We start from the raw sequence: 18,213 nt of genomic DNA on the forward strand, positions 1-18,213 counted from the left end.
TGGCTATTTGTAAGAATAACATTCATTCCACTGTCCAGCAATGTAAGAGGCAATGGCCTGCACACTAATGTGTTGTGAGCTGTGGATATAGTAATTATAGCAGGGGTTCCTTGAAAACCTTGAAAGTTATATCAATGGTTCCCCCATGTTAAAGAGGGCAAGACTTTTCTGGAGAACCACCAGTTAACATTAGGTATTACTAATATCCAGATTTTGATGAACTCACAGAAAAGCATTAAAATGTTTCAGAAAAGACATGTATTATTAAAACCAGTAAATCTGTGTAGGATGGATGTCAATGATTCATGCCCACATTATGCATAATTCCACCAGAATCTTTCCTTTACCTCCTTTCTTTCTTGTAAATTTGCAATGCAAGATTTGTCATGTCTATTTATAATAGTAAATATAGTAGAATAGTAAAATAAAGTAAATAAAATATTACATAAAATAATCCGTTCATTTTGGAACTCATTGATAACATGATATTATGTAACTATGTGTTATGCAGTTAGGATATAATTGCATGTAATTATGTAAATATTGCCAGGGATGTATGTAACATGTATCACTTTTGCACAAGTTAAGTGATCCCCAGATCAACCAGATTTGTTTTTATTTCAATAGATTTTTATTCAGTAAAATAGAAAATGTGAAATTTACATAACAACTGAATTTGAACAGCAAAATACACGTATCATTTAAACATAAAAACAAAACAGGTTTACAGAGTATTTTTTGAATTAACTGAAAAGAAACATATATCCAAAAATCTTGGCAGTCTCAGAAATATTGCTTACACTTATTAGGTAATAGTTTGGCTAGGGGGGAAGGGTGTCAACATCAGAAAAGGAGACTGAGCCGAGGAACAATGTGCAATTCACAGATCCCAGGTGAGTTTAAAGGCATGTGGGGTATCTTTAATGGTACAGGTTAGCTTATCATTCACCATTATCCAATTTAATTTCACCAATAAAGGTGCCATTGATATTGATGGTGACTTCCAGGCCTGGGCCAGTGTGGTTCTACCCACTAGGAGCAGATAATTAAAACATTTCCTTGTGTATTTCGCAAAGGTATATCAATTTTGCTCAGTAGGGTGCTTTCCAGTCTGAGGGGAAGAGAAGTTTGCACCACCAGGATGAGAAGGTCACATACCTTTTTCCAGAATTCCTGTGCCACTGAGAAAGACCACCAAATATGTTAAATGTCCCCTATCCCTCCACATCCCCCGAGGGATGAAGAACCAGGAGGGCCGAAGAACCAGGGAAACATTTGGTTCTTCTTTGGTAGGGACTAGGTACCAGCATAGCATTACCTTGTAGTTCAATTCAACTAGATTCAAGTTAAGTGAGACTTTAGAAATATTTTGTGCTATCTTGGTCCTCCAAGTCCCATGATTGGTTGATATCCCTTTCCCAGGCTTTCATACAGGGTAGTTTGGAGGAGGGAACCAACAGTGCAGAGTAAGGAACTGAGATCTGTCCCATCGAGTCAGCCAAGGTCCTACAGGTACTTTTAAATGCTGTTTTGCAATAAGGGGGAGGAGTCTGAGAGAGTTTAGAGTTTATAAAAGAGTGAAGCTGTGAGTAGCAAAAACATTCGGATAGGGGAAGTTTTTTATTTTGAACTAAATAAATAAAATGCAGTTTACGCCTTCCCAATATAAGGTCCCCAACTCTGAGAAACCCGTGGTTACACCACCAACCAAACTGATATGGTGGCATTCCCGGTGGGTAAAAGGTGCATAAGCTGAGCTAACATCTGGTTGGCGTAGGGATAGGTATGATATCTTGGGTCCCACGCGGTTAGGTATGCACATAAGGGGAGCAATTTCTGTCTCTGTACAGGGCTGAGCTTCTTATATCCACCCATTGGGGCCTTTGGAACATGCTGTTTCTTTAGGGGAGAGCATGTTTGTGCAATTGATGCGACTCCCTTTACGACCCCATATAATTTCCATGACCTTGGATTGGAGCAGATCGAGTGACCTTCGTGGGATCGGTATATTATTCGAGTTTTATCCCTAGATACGGTAAGTCAGCTGTATGCCACTCCAGGTCAAAGGCCTGATTAAGGGAAGCAGTGGTGGCTTGATCCAGACTTACGCTCATGGCCATTGACTTAGAGTGGTTAAACCGTAGGCCTGAAAGTCTGCAAATTGTTTAAAAAATTTAAATAGGTTAGGTAAAGTAATTAGTAGTGTTTGTGTTCAACCCCTCTGCATATGATCCCTCTAACATCCGGGCAGGTATGTATTGCTATCACTAGCAGTTCCATTGCGAGAACAAACAGCAGGGTTGATAGGGGGCAGCCTTGCCTGGTGCCCTTTTTGATGGATAATTTATCAGACAAATAGCCCCCCAAGGAGACTTTTGCTTCAGAGGATTAGTATAAAGTAGCCAGAATTTGCAGGAAGGTACCTATAAAATGCATTTAACTCAACATAATATAGATAAACCCACGCAGTCTGTCAAATGCCATTTGGAGGTCATATTAGAAGCATGGCTCTCCTGGCTGAACTCCTGTCCCAGTTAGTGGAATTTGCTGAAATTAGGTATAAAGACTGCCTGGTTTGATCAGGGGCTTGGCAAAATGGTATTAAACCAAACTGATCAGGATGGATGTAGCTACTGAGAAAAGAGTTCAAGTGGAGGGAAAGGTTTTTAGTGAGGATATTGAGATCACAATTGAGTGAGATAAGACGATAGTTGAAGACAGATGAAGGGTGTTTTACCGGTTTGGGAATTACACTTATGCAAGCTAGGTTGGCCTCGCAAGTTCTCACACTCCCCTAGGGCATTAAAGTATCCCACCAGATGGGGGCCCAACCTAATTCTGAACTTTTTATAGAAGGCGTTTGAGAAGCCGTCAGGTCCTGATTCACTATTAGTTTTAAGGTGTTTTAGTACCTGCAAAGTCTCTTCTAAGGAGAAGGGTTCTTCTAACTTTTGTTTTTGGGCAGCTTTAAGCTTAGGAAGGTTCACAGAACCCATGAAGTCGTCAGCTACCATATTAGAGATTGGAGAGCATTATACAGTTTATGATAAAACGCGCTGAACTCCTCCAAAATTGTTTTCGGGTTTTGCGTGGTCCTACCTGTTCGTGTCTTAATCTTGAGTTAGGTTTGAAATTTGGGATGTGGGTTCAGTTTAACTAGAAGTTGGCCCGGTTTGCCTGACCAGGTGACAAACCCTGCTTAACCACCAGAAAGATTTTTCAGCTCTGGTTTTCAGATTTTTTTTGTTTACTTGTTTTACTATTCATAACCAACATTTTTGAATTTCCCAGAAATGAGATTTAAGGAACTTCTGTTGCTAAAAATATTTTTTTCTGAGAACTGTAGGAGGCTTGAGCATGTAATGATAACATCCTGTATATGATTTTCTTTTTTATATTTCTCCATGGTCAGCAAAAGTGCAGGTAATAGGAATTAGGACAATAATTTGTGAGTTAAATTTGTACTCAACCTTTTTGGGACAAGAGGTCATTGATGCCCAGATTCAATTTTCTTCTCTGTACGATGGTAGACCAGGGAGACACATCAAGAAAGTTTTGCACAAAACTTGCTCTTTATATACAATTAGAAGCACTCAATATATGCAACATACAAAATTGGTTTCTATATAAATGTAATTGCAGAGCATTTTATTAGGTAAAAAGCTGAGATGTGCTGTGTAAAAGGACACTGTTATCCAATGTTTTATCAAAAGTTATGTTCAACAACAACATATTAGTATAATTTAATTGGACATTTTTTATAAATACTAGCTGAAATTTTGTTTCTCCTCCATTCATTACAGCAACCTGACTAACCCAAAACCATTGACGTCAATGATGGGGCACAATTCCACCCACTAAGACACAAGTTCCACCCAAGACCCAGTTCCTCCCATTCCTCCCAATTGTTTGGACACAATTTCCCACAATGATACCATTGATGGGGCAATATTCTTCCCACTGATAACAATGCTGGGTAAAAATGTATTTTCATTGCTACCCATGATGGGATACAATTCCTCTGATTGACACCAACACTATTCCTTACACTGATACAAAAGATGGTGCACTATTTATATCAATAACACATACAATGGGGCATTATTCATCCCAGTGAGACCAATGATGGCTCCCTGTTTCTTTCAATGATTCCAATAAAAGGGTGATATTTCTCCTCCAGCTAACCACAGCTCTAGGCCATTTTACTCCCATTGACCACCAACTGGTGGCAATGAAAAGTAGGCTGTGAGAGAAAGAGATAATAAAAAAGCAAAAGACCAAAGTGTTCTTTCCTGGGAATAACTCTCTTGGTAAGACCAATGTCATTGGATGTATCACAAGATTTAAATTGTATTTATGGAAAAAAAGCATTGGATAGGGTATGCTAGAATTAGAAAAAAAACTTTGAACTACTTTACAACACAGAGTTTTCATAGTTTTAATAATTGCACTTTAGAGAGTCTCATAGGATTGGTGACTGGTTAATTTTACTTTAGCACATCAGAATTTTGTAAAGCTTTGTATGATTATTAATTGCACGTAGATACAATGGATACACTTTAATTTTCATAGGCAGTCTAAAACTGTAAATATTAAAATATTGAAATATGATATTGGTTACACCATACTGTATTATATTACAAATCCTTACAAACTTACAAACTCTCTTTTTTGAATTGGTAGCTTAATCAGAGGTAGAAGGTTTGGTTAAAAGATCTGTTCCTAGCAGTTTTTTGTCTGTATTGCAAAAACTGTTCCTTTCTTTTATCAGCATAGCTAAATAAAATCAGTAACTGTGGCTGCCCAATATCTACATTAGTTGGACAACATGGGTGCCCACATGCGTTTGGCCTTGGATTGTATAGACATAAAAAATAGACAAAAACAAAATTGTTCAAGTGGTATTCTATTTTAGGAAACATTCATCCTAAAAATATTCTGGAAAATATTTAGTCTGATGATCAGGCACAACAATGTACACAAGCTCCTCCATCTTGTACCTGTCCTTCGAGGCTTTGTGCTTTCCAACGGCTCCATACACCAGTCCCCCAGTAAAGCATGATGATCCTCTCTCGGTTATTCCCAAAGTTAAAATAAAGACTTTCTCCTTTAACACCCAACAGAGTCTCATTAGTGCAAACCCAGTTAATGACTCTTTCATTGTTGCATTCAAAGAGCCGCATAGGCTGATTTGTGCGTATTTTCTCTGCACCTACACAAAGTCCCACCATTGTGCTCATAAGTCTGCCTCTTGGGAGCCAGCGGAAAAACTGAGAAAAGGAATCTGGGGAGCAATTGGAGGCGGTAAGCTCAAATTGATACAAGGAGCTCGTGGAACGCACTTCAGCACACTTTGCATGTGATTCGCTATAAACAAGGAATGAACCTGTGAAGGAAAAAGCCAAAAAATGAAATTCAAATATACAAATCATATATATATGTCTAAAGTAAAAAAAAAAATTAAAAAAATAAAATTAAAAAATTAATTATATACCCAGAGATGCCAATTTTTTCTGTTCCCCCTTTAAGAACTCCACTTCAGTTTTCATATAAGAATCTAAAAACAAAAGACATTTTTACTATTTCTTTAAAGAACATTAGTAAGAAAACGTACAGATATGGCACATCAAACTATAGTATCACCCCAGAGAGTGGCATTATACTGCAGAGAATAGTTAATTTGTAAAATTTATCATCCGCATTATAGAACGCGCCCAACATAACTCGAATTAGCTTTTTTGAATTGGTAATGAAAAAAATCATAATTAATTTATGACCTAGCATGGAGTGTCAATACTGGGAGATCTATGAAAATAGAGGGTTTAGGCACTGCAGATATCAGATACAGTGGTATCAAAGAGTCCAATTGGAGTTTGATACCTCCAAACAATTAGAACAAAGTATTTTGTAGCAATCATTTTTTTTAGCTTTAAACAATTTCTCCTTGTTGAAATTTAAATTGCTAAGCGGTTGAGCAGAAAACACTAGTCCACAAAACAGGGTAAATGTATTTCTGGCAGATCAACAGATATTTTTTCTATAATGTAGGGTGAATAAAGGGATCAAACACAGGTAAATTTGCATGCATTTCATATAATAAATATGTATTTTGTTTTTCATTTTGTCTTGACTTTTATAAGGACATATAATATAGAAGTTGACTGGACCTGTCCTTTTCAGTACCCATGCCTACCTATAATTCGATCATTTTTCATAGGTAATCTCAATACCTAATTGTGGAGCACAGGGCCGGGAGGGGATGGGCCAACTCGCCAACATCTTGGCTGAAATCTGTTTTTGCATTGAAGACTCCATTTGTGATTTGGAGCCATTATTCTTTTTGTCATTTGGAGCATTTAGGGAATTGTTGGGCTATAATAATACAGTTTTATTAAAATGATAAGGGCCTTTGTAAAACTTCATAGTAGCAAAAGGCACCACCTCCCACCACAATTTCCTCTACATAGGCATCAAGAATCAAATTTATTTTATTTTCTATATGATTTTTTTATGTTATTTCTATCAATAAAATCAATATTGAAGCATCTGATCAATGTTACATTGCATTGAAATCTGCATTGGATACCCACAAGCTACAAATCTGCCTGATATGTACCAGAACCAGAATAGTTTGCTCATCTCTTGTTCCATCTACCACTTTAGCGGTGTCATACTTACACTTTGGTAGAATTATTCCAAGGACACAAAGAGTCAAGATGAGCATTAGACCAGCAAAACACAAAGCAATCCGGACTTTACTTTTCTGATAACAACCTGTAACATTGAAAAGATTAGTAAGCGCAGTAAAACAATATTTTAAAATAGGTTTATTAACAAAGGTTTGTATGAGACAGGTCTTCTTGTTTGATAAATTCCTCACTTAACCAGACAAATTATAGTATATGTTATTTTTGAAAACTGTTTACAAGAATTAGAGTTGCCTTATAACTTCTGATTACTATCTATATGGCAAAATATCTATATATCATACACAGTTGCGTAATTCACTTTCTCACAATTTTACTTTTCTCAGCTGACAGGTGCATGACTGATTTTTTTAAACAGTGCAATGATGCACCTATTGATCATGACGAGCAAAATATGTCTGTGCTAAACCATATTGTTGTGTTTTATCCAGCATTTAATAAAATTTCAGTGAAGACATTGGTTTTAGTAAGGCTTCAGAAACATAAGGGGTGGCAATAGTATATTGGTAGTTTGAAGTCACATAGTGGTGACAAATGGATTTCATATAAAGAGAATATTTGCATACCTAAGCATGGCTATCTGGTCTGCAGCATGCAATCTGTGTTTGATTGTTCTTCTCTTTTATATTATATAGAAAATGTCATGCTGATTGGAGAGTGTATATAAAGCAAAAAAACAACATAATTTGTGTGCTGCATAGCAAGGTGATAGCGGCTCAATGAAAATGACTTAAAGGGTGTATCCAACTAACATTGGGCAAATACATGTACCTAGGTTTCCAAGCTTATATAATAAGGAGTAAATATATTTATTAGCTTTTACTACACAATATCTATGATATTAAATTTGAAAGCAAGGATACCAAACACTGGGTTTTTTGCAGCACAAAATGTTTCTTTTGTTAATACAACAAATAAAAGAAAGTTTGTCACAACTTATTGTATAAGCACGGTATAATATTTTGGGGGTCTTTCATAATAAATAGCTTGGGATAGCAGACTGATTAGCTAGACACAGGCCCCGATGTATTAAAGTTCTCCAGGGCTGGAGAGAAAACAATTTTGGAATGGATCTTGTGCAGGATTGAAAACATTTGCTAAGAAATAGCTAATGACTTTTAAGAAATGGATTCCAGGTTTGCTGGATTACCTTGACTGATGAAAGTGTATTCTCTCCAGCCTTGGAGAACTTTAATAAATCAGGTCCATAGTATACACAAAATAGTGCAAGAGTGAGATCAATAAAAGTCTCATATCTGACAGATTTCGCTCCTTAGGCTTCCTCAGGGGATGCGCAGAGAGCACTATACGAAACTTTACAATAAAACAGAATAACAATGCCTTTAAAGAATAGTACTCTGCAAAACAATCAGGTATAATAACAATGTCCAAAAACAATTCAAAGTAGTTTACAATGTTTTTGATAATTGAGATTATACTGGATTGTATAGTTTTGCAGTGTATCCACCATGATAGTCTATTGTGTTCAGTCTAGGAAAGGTTTAATAAATCAGACCCACTGTGTGGCCATATATTATTCACTAAAGTACAACACATCTTACAAATTCTCAACTAACCCTATTTTTATTCTGCAAAAGATCATAGCATACAAAACATAAAATTTTGGGTGGGAGGTCAATGATCTTTAGTTTTAACCTAACTGCCCAGTAAGAATATGTATATTATTTATTGTGTAATATTATTATGTGATCGATCTCCATAGTTTGTGTGCGTTTTAAGGTAAATATTACCCGATGATCCTATTATTATCCATTGTCTGGCATTGACTGCAATAAAATGGGAACACTCCTATATTTGTCTCTAAGCTGTGCTCTTGTATTTTCATCCTCTCAATAAGGTTTCTGATGAGGATCATGAAATGTGATTAAAGTGATCACCAGGGATGGTCTGCTACTGTCTACATCTGGCCACCGACCCTGAGATATAAAGAAGTGCTATAGGGAACTGGATGTCATCCAATTAGGGTTACCTTGTTTTGGTGGGATATATTTCCAGTGAAGTCCATTTTCTTCCACGCTGCTACCTGTAGAAGATAATCTCCACAAATGGTGTGGGTCTGGTTTTTCTGTACTGCGTATGGGCTCATATAAACTTTCCTCCTGTAGGTAGATGTTACTTTGCTCTGATAAAAGAAGCAGGATGAATAAGATCTAATTTTGGCAACTGCAAAACCTTTTTGTTTAAAGTTTCTCTAGTAACATAGTAAAATAATTTCTTGTACCTAAAGACAGGACATTGTCTAGAATATTAGATGTCCACTTGGAGACTTCCATATATAGTCTACCATCAAGTGATTAAGTAAACTGGCATTGCTGAATTTATATAAAGGATTTTATTTATCTGGAGATAAAGCTGATCTTTTGGTTTACACATCTGAAAACAGCTTCATATTCATTCTATTTCACTGATTCAGAAGGTATAAAAGGATCAGAACAGCAACCAGACGAGCAATTTTTGTGGAACCAGGTCAGAAATGACAGTTTACATAGTCTCTAAAGTTTTAAGTCTTTGTCTTATATTTTATGCCCAAGAGCTGCGATTGTCTCTTCTCAATGTAGTCATTAAAGCTTTTTATTTTATGAATATTGCAGTTAGGTAATGTGCAATGTTCCCAAAAATGGATAGTAATAATCAATTAGTGAGATAGTAAGATATAGCCTGATATGTTATCAAAGATCAGGAGCATTTGAGTCAGTGGAAAAGGCAAAATGAAGGTCCTTTTGGTGATTTTAAGGGTGCTTTAAATGTCTTCTAATGGTTAATGAATCTCCTTTTAACTATCCTATCCATTTAGCCTTACTACAGAAAAACACAGCAACATTTAATTAGAGATGTAATGTGTCATTACAATAATATACACCGCAAGGAAAACTTAAATAACACTATTAAAAGCATTAAAACCCCAAAACAAAAATATAATAAAATACAGCTCACTAGGCCTCAGATGTAGGGGTTGTGTTATATTTGATAACCTTTAAAGTACTAAAAATGCATGGTAATCTTGCCAGAAATACAAGATCCCAAAAATCCACCATGTAAAGGCAATAGGAAGTGATTGTTCTACAGTACTGCAATGTATTATTTTTCAGTTTCCGGTTTAAATGATATGTATATATTTTCAACCATCCTAAAACTTCTAAGACAACTTCTAGGAAAGGCTCACTGAAAAAAAGTTTTTCTTTTAGAAAGTTTTTTTTAAAAAACAGCTCTCATGACCATGTCTTCTGCTAAAGCTAGCGGTAGGACAGTCTATATTCTTCTGGTGGTGGCAATGTAATATATAATACATAAAAACCTGTGAAGTTTTTGTGATGACCAGCAGTTGTTATAAATACCTGATGGGCTTCTCTTTAGAGTATTGTCTTCAAAGTGAGCTGGGGGAACATAATCCACATTACCGTACATCTTCCTGCACTAAACAGCCAGTACCGGCACTTCTGTCTGTACAATGGCGTTACATCCACACACATAATATTTCTCAGGATATGTAATTTTGGGGCATGTTCAATGCCTGCAGTTTATGATTGTCAAGATGTTGGTTACATTAATGTCATTGGCAAGGTTTAGAGGAAGAGATAGGGATAAAAAGGAGCACTGTCACTCACACAGGAAATTGAGGACGATACAAAGACACTTGAGTGTTCTGTAAGACATATATCATGTTCTATGTTTTAATTATTATTCCTGGTTTATATAGAACTACATCTTCCATGGTAGCTTACATGTAAATGTGCAAACAAAAGAGAAAGCATTTCTCAAAAGAGAGAAAATATATTTCCTTACAATTTCAGATTTTTGAGAAATTGCAAACCTTTTTTCAATACTTCTGAACATATTCTTGTGCCAAACGACAACCCTTTACCCTTCAATTGGGAAACAAGCAATTTTTTGGCAAAATGAAATTTTCCTAAAAACACACCACTAATCATCAAAAATAAATGTCACCAATAAGGGAAAATAATACTGATAGCACAAGCAGATCAGGAGGGTCAGAGAACTCTCCTATAGAATTTATAAACAATAAATTTTCACTTTATAAAACTTGAATTGCTTTTTTTATACCCCAGTTAGCTTATCTTCTCATGCAGACCATCATGGTCAACAGCACTCCATCATCACTTAAATATATAAAAATCCACATATTCATGATTCTTCCAACCATCGAACATAATTGGATAACAGAAACAGGAAAGGTTGTATCTCTAAAAATTACATTTAGATCATGTTATGATGCCTATCATATGAACAGTGCCTTAGCAATGGAAACCAATGTTCAGATGCAATCAGTGGTTCATTAAGGGTCGTCTAGCAAAAATCATCATGTGCAGCACCTCTTTAGAAGGCCCATTTAAAATTTACACAGTAAACTTTAGTGCATTCTGGACGGTTCTAGAACCAATTCTTCTCAGGGAGTGATGGCTAGCTACCTTCTGTTGCAGAAGATCCATAGGCCATAGACAGGTTTCAACCAATCACTACCCTAGTGCATAATTTTTTGGGGCTTTGAAAGGTTTTTGTGCCTTTTTGAGGTAGGGTTTTAGTACAGGAGAACTGAACATGGGGGGGGGGGCATCACATGGATTACCGACGAAGCTAAGGAAGGCTCTGCCACCCCTGGGGCATGAAAACTGGATCAGTGAGGGATGAGATAGATTATCAGTGGCCAAGGACTAAAATTGAGTGGGGAGAAACTCAAGGATGGGACCTCGAAAAAAGGTGCTTAGGTCAGGAACCCGTTGTTGATGCAAATGGGACTGTCACAGGAAAAACCCCTCCAGAGGAAAAATACTTTTCTCACATATCACTATGGTTCAGAAAGCTGTCATTCCTAATTGTAGAGAAAGCTTTTAGTTGTAAACTGCCGATATTCTGATTCTTTTCTACCTTTACTCCCTCTCTGTATATATTGAGTTTCAATAAAGCCCTAGAAAAATAGATCTACAAAAGCCTTCCTTTATGAGTTTTTCATCACATCACTAAGCAGAACTCAAAAATAAAGGTAAACTTTAGATGCTGCTATGGGGTGAGTGCTACAGATGCTTTTACAGATAATGTGCATGATAAAAACAGTTTAAGTTTAGTTTCCTGTAATTTTGGGCAGATATAAAAAGTCCATTCAGTCATGAACTACAAAAGAGTAATTAAATGTACTTGTACCTATAATGGAAATAAGTACCAAAATCTGATTTTTTTATATTAGCCTTATGCCATCCCTATACAGTACCCAAACTGGAAAGGGCAGTCCATTACATGAAGCGTATAAGGCTCTGCTACATGTATTGACAAGGAACATACGGAGAGAAGGAGAGCTGATAACTTATCAGAGTGTTGGTGGTTCTCCAATGTCCAAACAGCAGACTGACGGGTTGGAGATGACACCAGTGTACCTATTGGCTAATAGAAAAAGTAGGGTTACCCTTTGACTGTGCTTTCTGCTAAAGGTGGTCGAATGGACTACAAAAATGTTAGCAGATTTAGGGATCGTGGGTTCATTTATATGTCTTCGGTGTTCGGCCTTCAAAAATGGCAATGAAGACCACCTAAATCAAGAAAATGCTATCCATTAGAAAAGTTAATTTTAAAATAATCAAACAATTAAGCAACCTTTAGCTAATCTATGTAGAAAAGAGATTCCCGATTGCCACATCTGTGTTTCAATGGTAAAAAAGCAAAGTAGACCTATAGGTTAGCTGTTTCTAATTCCAATACAAAAAGCAATGACTCCCAATTTCCTAGGTATGACCATTACAGAACAGTGTCATTTGGTCAGATTTTTTTAAAAACCCTGATTTTCCTTAACATTCTAAATCATTTGTTCTTGACTGCTTTCAGTTCTCCTTTCTAAATTTTGTTTGAGTTGGTTACTTCCTGTGGGAATAAAAGTGTTGGAACCAAAGGGGTACAAAAGAGCTTCTGGGACATGCAGACAGTGGACAGCAGAGTGGGCTGCATCAATGAATACATGTAACAACCTTCATGTATTATGAGTAAATTACAAGGTATAATACTATAATACTGGCAGCATGGTGGCTCAGAGGTTAGCACTCTGGCCTTTGCAGCCCTGGGTCCCAGGTTCGAATTTCGGCCAGGACCATCTGCATGCAGATTCTCCCCATGTTTGCCTGGGGTTACTCAGGTTTCCTCCCAAAAACATGCAGTTAGGTTAACTGACAAAACCCATAAGCCCTCTTGGGACTTTTATTTAAAAAATTGAATCATATTGTACTTGTTCAATCACATAAAGATTATGATTTAATATTTTATTATTTTAAATAATACAATTTTGAGAAACCATACATACATGCTATCATTATATATACAAACACATGGGTAGTTTGAAAAAAGCCAAATATTATTCTATGTAAGAGACCTCACGTCTGAAAATCTTATTATACATCAGTTTATGCTCAGCCGTAAAATGCAAAGTCCACTTTAATTCTTCAAGCACCCTCTGGACTAGAGTGTCCTCTTGCTAGGTGTTCACCACAATCTCAAGAAATCTTCCCAGAAGAATTATGACATTGTGCCCCACAATACAGAAGATTGGGGTAGAGTGAGAATAAATCTAACTCTTCTTCACAGGTACAGTTTACAAATACTAACAGAAGATGATTTGTAAAAGGTGAGAGCCCTGGGGAAAGCTGAGTGGACCTTGTATTTTACTCCAAAAAGTCAAAATACACTATACAAAACTGACATCAGTTACACATACACCTACTGTAACAGCAAAGAATATTTTATGCTATAGGAGCAACTCCACACAGGTAGACAAAGTTTTTCCAGTGATGCATTAAATTACATATACATTTAATTCTTTATATAGGAAAATCCAGTGGTGAGCATTTCCTACAACATTTTTCTCTTCTTCTTTCCTAGCAACGATCATAGACGTAAATTACCTAAATCCTTATACATTGGCAGTGCTGATGGAAACCTTGAGCAACAATCTTACAATAAAGATTAGAATTTTATCTATTCTTCTGCTTTCCTGTTTTGTAATCCAGCAAGCCTGTTTATGCAGCTTCATGTTTACAGACCAGCATTAAGAAATGGATTACTAGTAATTTAAAGCTAAACTTTTAAGGGATCAAATAATGTCTAATTTTTTTATATTTGTACATAAATCTTAGAATGGTTTGTGCATTTCTTCCAGATCTGTATAGTAATTCAGTGTATACCTATCTAGTTGCAGGAGTTTCCTGTAATAATGCCAGTTGTTGCTGCTCTTTGTGCAGAGTGACACCTCCTGTAGTTTTATACATTCTGCTTGTAGATCTATTGCAGGTTTAACATTTGCTGGTATTTGCTAAATAATTATATTGGGGTTGGATGGAGGTGTTCACATTGCCAAGGATTCTTCTTTAACATATTTTCAGATTCTATACAATATCCTAATATTTAGGAATAGAAATGTATTACTCTTCAGGTCAAAACTATTTTATCATTAACTGCTTACAGATATGAATTAATAAGGATAACTGGTGGTTAGCCATTGTTTTATTCGTAATGTCTTCTCTTCATCCTGAACAATAAAAAAGAGAACAATAAAATGAGTAAATAAGTAGTATTTACAGTGACATAAAAGGTATACATCTTCTACAGCCCTAAAATGAACCTGGTCCTAAAAACTGGGTAAAAAAGTAAGTCTACTTTGATGGCAGTTCATACCTATGAGAATCTTCTGATTTATCATTGTGAAGCCCTTAGATTCCAGCCAATGCTGGACACAAATCTATACTGTTGTCTAAATGATAAATAAGCTTCTTCCTGTTCTAAGTTCTGAACCTATCCGTGAACTGTTGTGCAGTAACAGTAGAGGATAGCTGTAGAGGCTCTGGCACTGAGCTGTATTATCCCATAGTGCATGTTACCAGAGATGGCATACTGCTAGTTGGGCACTTGCTTCTGACACCCATTATTCTCCTATAACTTTAGACTGAGCACTAATAAGAGAACGAACCTCATGCAACAAGCAAAATCACTCTGCCCACTCCCTTCTATTCTTGTGCTGCCAGACTTTCATTTGAAATACACTACCATTACCTTTCTGATGGGCATTTCAAATGCTGCTAAGAGACCAGAATTGGGTACACAGAATACACAACATACAAACAAGTCCATAACTGAATACACAATAATTGTTACTGTTCATTTTTCCTACTGTGTAAGGCATGATCTCCTGAAGTTGGGTTGGGCTGTATACTGTCTAAGGTAATCATTTGTTGAAGATTTGTTGTAAATGGGTGAGGATTAGACAGTAGTAGTAACCCTAATGGTAGCCAAACTGCCTGAAAATTACAAATGATATTGCTAATTGAAAAAAAAAGTGCGACATTGTGCTTCATGTAATATAGCAGGGTTCTGGAGCCCTGACATCTTACCGTAATAAGTCTGTGGCACTTAGGCTCTTTCCTATCTATAGCCTTCCCTACAAATCCTATTGGTATGCCTATTTGCCACTGGTCCTGTTACCCAGGAAAGTATTCATGCAATCGTAAGTAATAGCCTATGGAAACAAAATCTGGAAACAAATGCTTTTGTATTATATGATCAAATACCAATACAATTAAATGGTCTCAATTCCCAACGTGTTCCGCGGGGGCGAAGGGGGGTGGGGGTTGCGGCCACTTTATTGTATTCCTATGAACTTTTACTATACTGTTCCTACTACTAAAGGTTATCTATTTACCCATAAATGTGGCAGGTGAATTTTCTCTAGTACACTGTTACTGTACAATCTACTAATGAAGCAAACATATATTAATTGCCAAAAAAAAACGTTCTTCTTTCAAGCAATTCTCTTCTTTATAATATATTGTCTAGGAGTTAGCATATATTCATCTCAAAGGCAGTAACCAGTCCAACCCAGGGCTAAAAATCAAATATATACAAGAATATTCACTTACTGTCTCACATGCTTCGTTTCTGTAACCAACATTAAGCTTGTCTTCACTCATAGAGTACTCCTCTAGAATCATTAAGAGACAAAGGTGTAACTAAACCATAGGACACCAATAGAGTCACCTTGAAACACAGAGGGTCCCAAGATGTCTGGCAACACAGCGATTCATGCAGGTAGCAGTAGCATTTGGCAAATATGTTTTGGATAAGATTTATGTACTATATGTATCATTTTAAAACCTGTATCCATATAAAATGACAGTATTCAGGTTTCTATATTACTGGAGGAACTCCCTTGAATGCAGAGTAGAGAAGTCATGGGACTAAGACTGGAAGGCCGTGGGAGTTGTGGGAGGCCATGCATACAATCAGGCTTTTACATTTTTTATTTATTATTGATTTACTTAACACAACATAGAACACAAAGAATTTTGCATTTCAAATCTTTTATTGTTTTTTGAAAGCAGTGTTCGCGAACCAGTGTAAGACAGTGTAACAAGACAAAAGTAATATTACAATAAATTCTTATATTCTGAATGACAATTTTCACCTTTATATTGCACTAAACTCACAAACTGCACTAAAGACAGAAAAACAAGGGAGGCGCAGCGTGACGTCAGTGTAGTATTAAGTTGTTTGAGGCAACCGTGGCCGAGCCGTACACTTAAGTATTGTTTCCACCATTACACCAGTCACCCCGCTCTACCAATACCGATTCTCATGCCGTTGTATTTTTTTGTTTGTTTATTTATCTCAGATGCTCTTTTAGGTAAGTATGACCTTAGCTGTATATTTTTTTTACTTGTTATATTTAATGGCATCAAATAGTTTGACTTTGATAACTATCATTTATTTGTCTGGTCTTAGATTGGAATTAAATAAACCCATAATGAGTGAGAAAAAGCAAACAAATATTTTGCATTTCTTTAGTAATACCAAAGATAATGCAACCAATGATAATAGTAACAATAGTAATACTTCTCATAACCGTGAGCTGATCAATGAATCAGAACCTCCACAGTCCTTGTCAGCACCATTAGGAAGATCATTATTTTACAAATGTATTTATCTTTTTAAAAAAACAAATTTTAATGGTCCACAGGATTTACAATTATTTATGAATTTACAATTATTATGAATTTAGTGGTCTGTGAGGTCCAAAAGGTTGGCGTCTGCTGTTTTAAATGGTTTTACAAAGCTGCACTAGCATCACTTAATTTGGGAATTGATAGCTTCCCTCATACATATAGGCCCTGATTTGTTAAAGTTCTCCAGGGCTGGAGAGAATACACTTTCATCAGTGAACCGAGGTGATACAGCAAACCTGGAATGGATCTGGTCTAGGAATGAAAACATTTGCTAACAAATAGCTAATAACTTTTAGGAAATCCATTCCAGGTTTGCTGGATTACCCAGCTTCACAGATGAAAGTGTATTCTCTCCAGCCTTGTCCATAGTTAATTTTTTATAATCACTCTACTCCACCTAATATGTCAGAGGTAGTACAGAAAATTCACTCAAATTATCATTACGAACGAACGTTAGCATATCAGAGATTCACTCTCATTCAAAATCCCATGACAACTGAAAATTATGGGAGAAGTATCTACCCTCACCATCTAAGTGATTTATATGATAATGCTGTTTATACTAGTGAGATATTGCTTGTACTCTGATATAGATATTTGATTGATATGCCATTGTATTTCTCTTTTTTGCTCTTTTTTTCTTATTTATGTAATTTTGAATGTTCTATTACAACAGTATGCAAATGTTATTCTCTTATATGTTTTACCTACATTGTTTGTTTATGTTGTATGTTTTTCTTTTGTTTTTAAAAATTCAATAGAAATTTAAACTTTAAAGGGTTTTACAAAAATTGGGGAAGTCACATAAAAAGAAAATTTCCAACATTCAAAGAATTGAGAACCCTGACAATTTTAATGAACAAGCAGTTAAGAGCCCATTTACACCCATATGTTTTCATGGTCATGTTTTTAAACCCTTTTATTATAATGTGTTTTGATGCATTTGGTTAATAAAGCAGTTTTATTCAGACTGAGTATAGGTCTCAAAAAGTTTATGTCACAATATTTGACATCACATACTGTATAGGTTTGGTGTTGCTGCTGCTTGTGTCACAGTAGTTCTAAATAAAAGAAGATGTATTGGGTGTGCTTTGCCATTGCTAATCTGCATATTATATGCAATTCTCAGGAAAAGATTATTTCATGTGAATGGAGAACATAGGGACTTTGTAAAATATGTGCAAGAAGTATGCTAATTATTCTCCATTTTTACTTACCAGTTTTGTCACTTGGAAACGTATGTGGGCGACAGGCAGGTTCAATGCGAGACACAATCTCTGCCAGGTCTGTGAAGCCAGGTGCCCCTCCAGCCTGCATATGGAGAGCAGAATGAAAGCATAACACTTGTGAAATCAAGCAACAATCATGCAATCTACTGGCAAACATGGCTTTTCTATTGCTTGCTCAAGATTTGCAACTGTATCTGAGACCCCTGGTATGCCAAGACACGTGAGGGTGGAATCAGCACAGACAAGTTTTCTCCCCTGGATACTTTC

The 18,213-nt window shown here is 36.2% G+C and overlaps 2 protein-coding genes across 6 annotated transcripts in view; both read right to left on the reverse strand.

Annotated features, from left to right (window-relative positions):
• Positions 1-608: 608 nt before the first annotated feature.
• Positions 609-10,244, reverse strand: LOC140323015 (macrophage mannose receptor 1-like). Of its 2 annotated transcripts, XM_072399728.1 has the most exons (5): positions 10,064-10,241; positions 8,698-8,850; positions 6,679-6,774; positions 5,495-5,557; positions 609-5,386 (listed from the first exon to the last, which is right to left on the reverse strand). In XM_072399728.1, the coding sequence occupies exons 1-5, from the start codon at positions 10,131-10,133 to the stop codon at positions 4,962-4,964; spliced, it is 807 nt and encodes a 268-aa protein (XP_072255829.1). In that variant the 5' UTR covers positions 10,134-10,241; the 3' UTR covers positions 609-4,961. The 2 variants fall into 2 exon arrangements, with proteins under 2 accessions (XP_072255829.1, XP_072255830.1); XM_072399729.1 differs by lacking the exon at positions 8,698-8,850 and having other exon boundaries at positions 10,064-10,244.
• Positions 10,245-12,973: 2,729 nt separating this feature from the next.
• Positions 12,974-18,213, reverse strand: part of PNPLA6 (patatin like domain 6, lysophospholipase) — a 46,083-nt gene continuing 40,843 nt past the window's right edge. For all 4 annotated transcript variants that reach the window (XM_072399733.1, XM_072399731.1, XM_072399732.1 and 1 more), the window contains 3 exons: positions 17,935-18,028; positions 15,635-15,696; positions 12,974-14,250 (listed from right to left, as the gene is read on the reverse strand). In XM_072399733.1, the coding sequence (XP_072255834.1) occupies positions 14,194-14,250; positions 15,635-15,696; positions 17,935-18,028 (213 nt within the window). In that variant the 3' untranslated portion in view covers positions 12,974-14,193. The remainder of the gene's footprint in view (positions 14,251-15,634; positions 15,697-17,934; positions 18,029-18,213) is intronic.

This window comes from Pyxicephalus adspersus, chromosome 2, assembly GCF_032062135.1.
Source record: "Pyxicephalus adspersus chromosome 2, UCB_Pads_2.0, whole genome shotgun sequence".
NCBI lineage: Eukaryota > Metazoa > Chordata > Amphibia > Anura > Pyxicephalidae > Pyxicephalus > Pyxicephalus adspersus.

What these genes read in the sequence shown, in the direction of transcription:
- LOC140323015 (XM_072399728.1), bottom strand. Translation starts at nt 10,133, where the DNA reads ATGTACGGTAATGTGGATTATGTTCCCCCAGCTCACTTTGAAGACAAT. An exon ending in TCTAAAGAGAAGCCCATCAG is followed by an intron (nt 8,851 to 10,063) that starts GTATTTATAACA and finishes TTCTTTTATCAG; the next exon opens with AGCAAAGTAACATCTACCTA. An exon ending in ATATATCCCACCAAAACAAG is followed by an intron (nt 6,775 to 8,697) that starts GTAACCCTAATT and finishes TCAATGTTACAG; the next exon opens with GTTGTTATCAGAAAAGTAAA.